The sequence below is a fragment of the Zootoca vivipara genome, chromosome 3 (assembly GCF_963506605.1).
Source record: "Zootoca vivipara chromosome 3, rZooViv1.1, whole genome shotgun sequence".
In the NCBI taxonomy this organism is placed as follows: domain Eukaryota; kingdom Metazoa; phylum Chordata; class Lepidosauria; order Squamata; family Lacertidae; genus Zootoca; species Zootoca vivipara.
Window position 1 is genome coordinate 54,760,385 of NC_083278.1, and position 10,979 is coordinate 54,771,363.

General features: G+C 41.8%; 1 protein-coding gene across 1 annotated transcript; it reads left to right on the plus strand.

Annotated features, from left to right (window-relative positions):
- The first annotated feature begins 571 nt into the window (after positions 1-571).
- HINT3 (histidine triad nucleotide binding protein 3) lies at positions 572-9,560 on the plus strand. Its single transcript, XM_035109251.2, has 5 exons — positions 572-875; positions 2,186-2,303; positions 5,337-5,406; positions 5,649-5,775; positions 6,408-9,560. The coding sequence occupies exons 1-5, from the start codon at positions 681-683 to the stop codon at positions 6,453-6,455; spliced, it is 558 nt and encodes a 185-aa protein (XP_034965142.2). The 5' UTR covers positions 572-680; the 3' UTR covers positions 6,456-9,560.
- Positions 9,561-10,979: the final 1,419 nt, after the last annotated feature.

Genomic DNA, 10,979 nt, shown 5'->3' on the forward strand with positions numbered 1-10,979 from the left:
AAAGTCACTTCTGAGCATGCTCCGCCCAGTTCCAAAATGGCGACAGCGCTACTTCCGGTCTGCTATTTCCGGCCCGGTCCCTTATTTCTCTGACAGCAACTTGGCAGGTATGATGTTACCTGCTCATTCTGTTGGGCAGGGACAGGGTTTCGCCCTTTTCCCTTTTGCCTCTCGCGCTCAATCCCTAGACATGTTACGGTACTTTCTCCTTTACAGTACTGCATGATTATGGCCCTTCCTCTCTGTGCACTAGGCAACAATTCTGGTCCACCACACCCTGACTATCTCTTGCTTAGACTACTGAAATATTCCGTTCTCTGGTCTTCCGTTGTTTCACGTCTAGCCAATCTGCTGATGCCCAAATCATCCACCTCTCTTGTTGCTCTGATCCTGCGACACCACTCCTTCCACTGCTGTACTGTATCTGCTTTCTTGCGCGCTCCTCGATCGGGCGCAAACTCCTTACCCTCGCCTTCCAAGCCCTCCCCAGTGATCATCTCTGCGTCGCGTCGTCGGGGCGGGGCCAAGGCGAGCGGACCGCCCTCCGCGCCGCGCCGCAGCCTGCGCTCCGCCTGCGCGCACCCGGGGTCGCCAAAGGGCGGAGTCGCCGGTGCGCCTGTCTCCCGAGGACCGCTCCGCCCCGTTTCCCCGGCCAAAGGCCGCCCGAGAGAAGGATCCCGATGGCCGGCGAGGAAGGAGGCAGCTCGGGCTCGTCTCCGGCGGCGGAGCCCAGTCCCGGCGGCGGAGAAGCTGGCGCGGCTGGCGGAGAGGGCGCTGGAGGCAGCGGCGGTGGTGGCGCTGCCTACGACGCCAAGTGCGTTTTCTGCCGGATCACGCACGGAGAGGAGGCGGGCACGGAGCTGCTGCCTTGCGAGGTGAGGCGCAGCGAGCGAAAGGGAGTCGGGCGGGTCCTTCACATCCTCACGTCCAAAGGCTGCAGCCGAGCCACGAAGTAGAGCTCAACTCGGGCTGGGGGCTCATCCAGTGCTAGGGACGGGAGAATGGACTCCAACTCCCATCAGCCCCTTCCAGCGTGGCCAGTAGCCAGGGACGATGGGATTTGTAGTCCGGCAACAGCTGCAAGGCCACTTCCCCGCCCGCCATCCCTTCAAATTCTAGCCCCGCTCAGCCCGTTTCCCACGGTGGGCAACCAACCCCGTATTCCCCACTCGGCTCCTTGCCCTCTTTCTTGGCAACTGCCACTGGAGCTGGAGGTTCCATTGAGGTTTTATGGCTAATAGTCATTGATAGACTTAGGTGAGAAACCTTTAAAGCCAGTGCCCATCACCAGGTCTTGCGTGCTTACTCTTTGATTAAAAATAAAATAAAAGAGTTATGGATTTGAAGCTTTTAAGGTTGCGCCATTTCTGGTGCTGTTTGTTCTATGGGTTTTAGGCTGTTCCTCGTTTTATATTGTGCTAGGTTTTATGGCTGCATGATTTCTTTTGGGAAACTGCCCAGGAAGCTTTTTTCTACAAAAGCTTATTAAATACACAAATAAATAAACTGTGATAGTGAAAAGAAGCTTGGCCTCTGGTTTTCAGCCCCAGCCCACATTCAATTCTGGATTTATTCTTAATGTTTGCACACCACTTCTCATCATAAATACCAGGATCAGTAACCTTAAGATAACATGAATTATTGTTTATATAATGACATCAATAGAATATATGTGCTTCTTAAGCAAACAGAGCGTTCTTACCCCCAATGTGCTAGAAATTTGGGGATGAAAACATGATTCATTTATCTCAGTCCTTTAAGTGCTAACACACTTCTGCTTCTCTCCCATTACCTCATCCTTTCACCCTTTGCTTTTCACACATCATCCTAATTGTGTTTCCCTCTTGTTGCAGCTATATGGTAGTCAGGTTCCCCCCCCCCCCTTTTCTCCCTGCCTACTTAACCAGGGTTAATGGATAGTGGCATTTTATGGAAAGAAAAATAAATGAGTGGGATTGGCCGATACTGCTGGAACATGGCTCTGATGGGACTAAAAATATAGCCTTCAAAATGTTGTTAGGTGTTGCTGCATGGTTTACATGCCACTTGCACAATTAATATTGTTTGTTGGTACTAGCTTGTTAGCATTACTTACTGACATGCATGGCTATCTCAGATGGGTACCTGCAAAACTGTTTCTTACATGATCTGCTATTATCAAGCTTTTCTTCTCTTTATTTTTTAGGATGAAGACTTGGTGTGCTTTAGAGATATCAGGCCTGGAGCTCCACATCATTATTTAGTGGTGCCAAAAAACCATATAGGAAATTGCAAGACTCTAAAGAGTGAGCATATACCATTAGGTAAGTCTGGACCGAGCACTCAGAATACTGGAACTGAAAGTAAATGAATAAAACATAACAATGTTGAATGCAATTAGCTGCAAAACAAGAGTCTATATAATTAGCAGTTATTATGGATCTCAACAACTGGAGCCCTTGGATCCCATCTGTACCGCAAGTACTACCAGCCCCCCCCTGCCCCCCCCATTGCTTACCAAGAGGTAGAAGGCGGTAGCTGTGGCAACTTGCAAGCAAACCCTTTGGGGGATTAATGAGGAGACATGTCCACCATCTTTTATCCTATTTCAAAGTGTCTCTTCCATGAAACTTGTTGCAGGATGGCCATTGACAAAGCAGTGGACTGGATCCTGTCAGATATGGGTCTTTTTTTTAAAAAAAAATTATTGGTTTTATACAGACAAGACAAACAAAACATACAATGTAGACTCTGTCCCTTCATTTTCCCTCCACCCACCAGTCCACTTCTGCCACCAGTAGAACCCGCGGGCGTTGAGAATCAAAGGGGCCCCTTGTAAGCTGGGTTTAACCTCCCCTCTCCCTCCTCCCCCTCATCCCCTCCCTGCCACTGAGAGGACAGTGATGGTGGAGCTCTGAGGTTTGGCTCTCCCCCAGCTGTTTCTTAAACACAACAATCAATTTAACAATACACAACAAAAAGACAAACAAAACAAAAAAAGAAAAAAAGAAAAAAAGAAAAAAAAGAAAAATACAATAAAATATCCAATTCTTATTTTGTTAACATTATAATTGTGACTTCTTCGACTCTCTTCCTCCTGGTTTTCCTACCTTCTTTAATTAATTATGGCGGGTTTTCTTTTCTAATTCAAAATCTTATATCTTATAATATTAACTTAATCCTCCTCCTTCTTCATGCTGCCCCCCCCCCAAGTCCCCTCCTGCCACAAGAGAAACCTGCGGGGCACAGCACTTCAAAGGATCCATTTTTTGTGTCTGGGTTTCCCTCCACCCCCTCCTCCCCCCTCAGAGCACCCCCTGCCACTAGGTGCCTCCGAACAAGGAGGGGAAGACAGGCAGCTCTCTACCCAGACACCTATCTAATCACAGAAATATTCATACTTGTCTAAAATTTATTTCCTCAACCATTCTTCTACCTCCCTCCAGAAAACTCTTAACCTTAAACTTAAAAACACTCTCCTTCTCCTCTCCCACTGCCTTTCCCCCCATTGGATCAGCATTTCCTTTAGCAAGCCAAGATTTCAGAAACCGTTGTTTAGCAACCAAAAAATACCTTTTAACTAAAATTATCACCCCACACCAGTTCTTTCCCACTTCCAACTCCAGGCCCTTGTCCCCCCCTCCCCCCGCCTGTCCCATCCCTCAATAACACCACTCCACATTTCAGTCTCTCCAGGCTCCTCATTTCCTTTAATCTTCATTTCGCTTTGGTTCTCATTGTCGGCCTCTTCTTCCTTTCCCAGTCCTTGTTTTACCTTGTCCAGGAAAAGTTTTTTATGGTCCAAATCATTTTCCTCAAATTGTTGCTCCTCACACCCAGTCTCAAAATCAAAATTATCCTCTGTGTCCTGATCTTGAACCTCAATCTCCAAGGATGATGAATTAGAATGTTGCCGTTCCTTGTATATATCCTCCCATATTTGTAAATAGTTCAGCACAGCCTCCTGGAAAGCTCAAGAGTACTTTGTTTTCATACTTCTCTTAACCACAGGCAGGCAGAAGATAGGGGACAAAGGGTGCTGGAAAATTCCTTCCTACAACACGGCTGCCTCCATCTTGGCTGGTCTTCTCCTTTGTCTTTAACTCCATCACAAATCCACTCAAATCATAGTTCCAATAGCTTACTTCTATCTCATCTTCACATAAATTTTGCCATCCACAACCAATATAATGAATATTCTTAATCTTTTGACAGCTTGACAGCTTTTGATAGCTGTCAAAACACTTTTTCCTTATTAATGCTGAGCCTCAAGGGGTGCCAGCGTCTGGAGCTGAGAAGGGTTAGAAAAGTCTTTCTTTCTCTCGGGTCCACAGTCAGATATGGGTCTTAACCAGTGTTTCTGTCATAGATCCTCTGGGCAGCCTTGACCCACCCATGTGCCATTTCAACTCTCTATATTTGATGTCCCACTCCCTGATGACTCCTGACTGATACCCTGTACCATCCACCTACACCCATTGCTGTGGAGATTTCACAGGACACGGACCACCCACATTTAAGCCTTGCAGGGTATAAAATGACTGTGTGTTGGTTTTTAATGGAAGCTGAGATCTTTTTTGGATGCTAAGTTCTGTCTGAATGGTCACTCAACTTGCATGGTTTGGCACTAGGGGTCCAGAATATTTGCAGCTCCGCTTGGATTGAACTTAATCTGGGAGCTTCCTTACATGCCAGCAGCATATGGCTACCGTATGTGGAGCTGAAGACTCCAGTTTTCCCCCATGAATATGTTCTTCAAAACAGTTTTCTTGGTATAAGCAAATCCTAGCCATAGTATCTTGGAACTAGTCAGAAAGCATGCCTGAAAACTGGCTGTCCATCACACTTGCTGTGTGTTGTATAGCACCAGTAGTGAACCAAGTGGTGTACAAAACACAGAAGATTACCCAGTCCTTAAACCTGCATTGGGCAAATTTGTGGGGAGCAGTCTTCATTGTCAGTCAGGTTACACCTGGGTAGAAAAGCAAGCAAAGGTGAAGGTTGAGAAGGGAAAGAGGAGCTGCTTCAACTTGCATAACCTGTTGTGGATATTTTCACCATGTGCCCTTTACAGATCCCTTGTGGTTCAGCCTGCTTTGGCCTATGTTTTTGTAGGTTACATTATCACTAAAAATAAATGTTAAAATTTGTACATAATAATATGTATGCTTCTTTATAGCTAAAAAGCTATAGCTTTATAGCTATTAAGTTAGCCAGGCTTACTTTGGAATAAATTCTACTGAAATCAACAGAGTTTGCATTAGTTTCAGTTTAGGATAAAGCTGGTAAGACTATAATGCATCAGAAATCTAACGAGCTTTAAATCTGATTTTATTCTTTTCTCCCCGATCTGACAGTGGAAAGAATGATGGCAGCTGGAAAGACTGTCCTTCAGCGAAATAAATTTAATGACTTGAATGATATAAGGTATGTTTCCAAAAAGGGAAGTATATGGTAATGTTCATTATAATAGAGTTGCGTAATACATAAGGAAAGTGCATATAATTTGGTTGTGTTGTATGAAATAATAGCTGAAGGTCTTAGAATTTTGCATTAGTGCAATGCACAGACCTGCTTGCTGTTTTAAGTCATTAAGAGCTTTCACACACTTCGCTCAAAAGAATGCTAAGTAGTTGATAACGGATTCTTTTTCTCCTCCGTTTCTCAAGGTTGGGTTTTCACTGGCCTCCGTTCTGCTCTATAGCCCATTTACATCTTCATGTCCTAGCTCCAGCTAGTCAGTTGGGATTCTTGTCCCGAATGGTTTACAGAATCAATTCCTACTGGTTTATAACAGTAAGTATTTCAGTTACTTTGGTGATCCCCATTTCCCTTCTGCTGCAAAGAAAGAACTGGACACCACCAGTGCAAAACTTTGAGGCTCCCTTTTCTACTTCTTGTGCCAGTGAATTCTAAGATGTCACCATTTTGCAATCAAAAGGCATTGAGATGCTGCCATTATTCCATTTCCAAGGCACTCTGCCTGACCCCCGACTACTCCTTTGGAAAAACTTGCACTGTTTATCCTCTTTTTGTAACTCTCAGTCTTACTGTTTACTGTCCGATATTGAATTAAGTCAAGTTGAAATAGTCCTATCAACTTAATAATAACTGTTAGCGATGTCTAGATTTTAACTAACTGCATTTAAAGTGTTAGAAGCCATCTTTCATATTTTCTTCATTGTAATAGAAGACACCACAGGAAAATGATCCTGCATGGACCCTTTGTAGATGATGCTTTGCCCCCACTCCGCTTTCTAAAATGGCCTTCCTGAAAGTTGTCGCCACAGATGCTTTTGCATCTAGGCTGGCAGTGAGGGAATGGTACCATTGCTCAGTGGTTTCTGTTACTTATCTCTCCAGTTTCAAGGGGGCAGCAAGTAATCTCTGGGAAATATTAACGTGCAACATAAACATCTCTTTAACAGGCTGAGCAACTCTTGGAACGGCTGAAGGCTGAAAGTGCTACTATCTGAAAAGCACCTGTTCCAGTTCATACATCTCTGTGAACTGTGACCACTGATTATAGGGTTGGATGTAATTCTTAATATGCCAGGTGTTTGAAAAATAGCACTTGAATCTGCTGCTATACAATGGTTGAACTCATCATTAAAGAACATTGTACAATACATGTCTCAGGCAAATACCTGAAAAAACAGCACTTTCGAGAACATCCATATCGACCAATCGGAAAGTAAAAATACCTATCCTTCTCCGAAAGAAAATACTGATCTTGTAAAAAAAAAAAGATACAGTATAATTAAAGTTTAATATATGCCTTTGGGTTTGACTGTTCTTTGTCTAAACAATGCAAGAAGTTTGTGCCTATACAACACATTAGTGACATTTTTGGCATTGCAATGCTAGTGATAGCAATGATGTCTTGGTGCTAAATCACTTATCACACACATGTACATGACTGTATGCACAGCAAGATATCTTAACAAGCCATTGGGACCAGAGTATGTCTTCCATCTGTACTTATCATGTGAGACATCACACCATTAGTATATTGGTCTAGGATAAGATTGTTTGAATGTGTACCACTGTAAACAATTGTAACCAGTTAAATGCATGTAATTAAGATTAGCTAGAAGGTGAATTGCAGTGCAAGTTTACATAAAGGAATTGTTTCTTTTTACTTTGTTACTAGTGAAAGGTATCCGATGTACGAAGTATAAGAGGCTTATGCTGGAACTAAACTTGTAACCATAACTATAGCTTTGGATATTTGGGAAATCTTAAGCATGTTGGGAGGCATTGCCTACTGTGGGAAACTACCACTATGCAGACAGACCTTGGAATGGTTATTTCTTAGTATTTATACAATAGTTAAGTACCCAGAACATCTTACAACAAAGAGTTTGTCAATATGTGAATTCATGAATGTCACCTGGTTGTTTTCTTTGAAATCAAACATAAAACACTAAACCCATTCTTAAGGGTAGATTATCCAAATCTGTTTATCAAATTTTAGAGGGATATACATTATTCACAAATGTCCCATGTTGACTACCTAAAGCCTTCATCCAAGCACTCATCAGAGTTGCTTATATAGCATACTGCTTGTCCACCTTACATGACCACAACATTAACTAAGTCCTCTCTTCCAACAAAAAATATCTTGTTCTTAGTCTACCTCCACAGCCTTAATGTCAAGACTGCAGATGCTTTTAAGACTTGGCATAGAATGGCTTCTAGAGAACATTTCAAATCTAATTGGATTTCTTACTGAAAAATTAACTTGAACAAGCACTTGCTGAAATTGTGCAGTACCTACTGCATTACTAAAGCAACATCCAATTATTTAGCACAGTTTTGCATCATAGTAGTGTTCAAAGTATGCCAAAATACAATAACCCTTTGTGTTCCTTTATGGCTTTAGCATTTTAATCCTCGTATTTATTGGCGATGGCATGTATTCATTTTGATACTTCGAGTCTGGATTCTAACTACTGTTGTTAAAATAATCAACAAACGTCTTCCTTTAGTGGAGTAATAGTTATATTTATACCATGTTGAAATGTGTTATGTATGAAAAGCAGTTGTGATTGTGAGTTTATGTACCATTGGAAACATTACAGCAACATTAATACTGTTTGAAAAAGAAGCTAATAAAAATCAAGGTGTAGAGATGAACCTCTTGAATGTTATTGTATCAGAATTTGAGAATATTGTTTGTGAACTGGTACCTTTATATTTCAACATCTCAGGAACTCTATGTATGATAAACCTGCCATCTAGTCAAACAACGTAACATTAGTTATAATCTGAAAACATTTTGCCAAACTCATTTGAATGTTTATAGTCTATTTCTAAAATCAAACTTTTAAGAATTAGCTTTTCGGCATGAATTTGAAACTAGCTACTCTACTTTTCCAAAGTTTGTAATGTTAAAAACATCCATTTTGGAGTGGAAAATGTTGCTAACTGCAAAGTAAGAAATACTTTTAGAATATCAGTGATGGTACAAAAACACTTACCCCAAGAAAATCCTAAATATTTTTAATCACATCACTTCCATTTTTTAGCATCTACATTTCCATTGCCATGACTCTTGTGAAATACATCCACGTTGCAGCCAAACAGATTTCCAGTTCACGTACACTCAGAAGAGTTACCACTCTGTTGTCTTATAATACACCCTCATCACTTACAATGTATAGGCAATGACCATGGAGGGGGGAAAACATGACAGGTACCGTAAGCCTGCAACTTGCATGGGGATCGCACCTAAAGCCAAAATCGTGTATACTGTATTTAAAACACTGGATTCAACGGTGGGTGGAATTGCTGAAGACATTTCTCCCATAACCCCACCTCCTATCCATTTTATTTTTTAAATTTTCACACATGTGAAAGTGCATGGACACAAGTTAAATATGTATAACTTCTACTTCATTTTTGTTTTTAACCTGTTTCCACCAGATAGCATTTTCTTCATCACATCCTGGCCAGCCAACATGATTGATTAAGGCTTTTAAAGGAGTTGCCAAATGCAATCATGCAATCATGGAAATCCAACCATCTCATTCAAGTAAGGTGATAACTACATCATCATCTTTTCCTTGCCAAAGCATTTCGCCTTCAAAATCAACGAGTCCATGCTTCCTTGCCCTCAGTAGGACACCTACTACTTTGTTGGATATAGTTACATATCTGTCAAAGAGCTGTTTAAATGTTATTCTTACTTGTCCATCGTGCCCTCTCTCTCCAACACTACGTATGACCAAGCATAATTCTTCCACTTCGTTGCCTATGTGTGTGTGAGCTTCCTTTCCTCTTCGTTCTGTTTTGGAGCCTTCGGGGGGCCTCCCATAGGTGGGATCTCCTCTCTCAGTACGCCGAGTTACTGGCTTGTTGCTGCTGAAGGGGTTCTGTCTCTGATAATCAGCATGAACCTCCAACCAGCTCTGCCAGCCTCGTGTCAGTTCTCCCACAGAGCTAAGATCACTTCTTACTGCTTTGGTACTCTGCATTTTGCTTCCATGTACTGAGGCTGTGACATAACAAAAAGCAGAGCTCTGAAATTGCAAAAAAACAAAAAACGCACACATTTATTTTAGCCAAAATTCGTATACAGTAGTACCTTGGTTTAAAAACAGCTTAGTTTATGAACAACTTGGATTAAGAATGCTGCAAACCCAGAAGAAGGTGTTTTGGTTTGTGAACTTAGCTTTGGGAGCAGAACACGTTCCACTTCCTGTTGACTCCATTTGTAAATTGAGTCCCCCGCTGCTATGGGAAAGCACGCCTTGGTTTAAGAACGCTTTGGTTTAAGAACGGACTTTCGGAACGGATTACGTTCGTAAACCAAGGTACCACTGTATCAAGGTAATAATATTTTTGTGGTATATAAAGCCATCAATATTGGTAGTAAAATGGCACATATATATTCAAAGGAGTAGGCATCTTAGTCTGATACAACAAAAAACAAGCCGTAGGGCATCTTAAAGAGTAGTTTTTACACATTAAGTCTAAGGTACCACAAGACATCTGCTTGTCATAAATAGTGATCTACTTGCCTTCTATTCCTAATAGCAATTCAGATCATACCCAGCCTGTTGCACCTGTTTTCATTTTATAGTTGCATGACCTGAAAGATAAAACAGTAGGCCAACCCTATACTATCCTTTAGACAAGTTTGGTTACTTAGACACAATTCTATGCATGTTTATACTGAAATCTCACCAAGTTCAATAGAACATGGGTCCAGTGGGGTAGGATGTGGTGGATGCCATTCCACTTTTCAGACAGACCTATAACCACCTCACATTTCAGGTGGGCATAACCCAGTTTGGCATAACCACCCCACTTCTGCTTTTCTCCTCACTTACTCCCAAGTTTATATACACATAGGTTATAGGCTCAATACATGTCATTTGGAAGCAGGTCCCTTTATAGTCAATGGTGTTACCAATGTGCACAGGACTCTTTCTTTCTTACATGCTAGATATATTCAAGGGAAAGAATTGTGTGCATTTGCTCAAGGTAACACCAAAGGTATTGATTGCTTGGTCTGGATAAATGTGCCCTTGGAAAAGCTAACATTATATTTAAATAAATGCTTATCTTGTAGAGTTCCTCTTTTCTCTGCAGCATGCCAATAATTACGATGCATGGCCTTGTCAACTTCTTTGTAGCACCTTCCTTGATAGAAGTCAGTTAACCAGAGTACAGTCACCTTATTAATTGTCACAAAGGGGTGGTGATTCCTTCTACAGTTGTGCATTTTTTAAGGTGGAGAGAACATACAAGATTCTATTTGAGGTTTCTGTAGGTTTTTAACTACAGAAAATATTCCACTTAATATAAGATAGCACTAGGTATATAAAAACAATTTCCATAATGGCATGTGAGTGCAGTCTTTCAATACCCCTACTTTAATAGGTAGAAAATGGAAACAGCCCAACGGGGGTTTCAATAACCCTAGTAAAAAGGTTCCAGCACTCCTGCAGTGCAAATTCATTATACTGTACATGAACAGCAGCAAACATTTT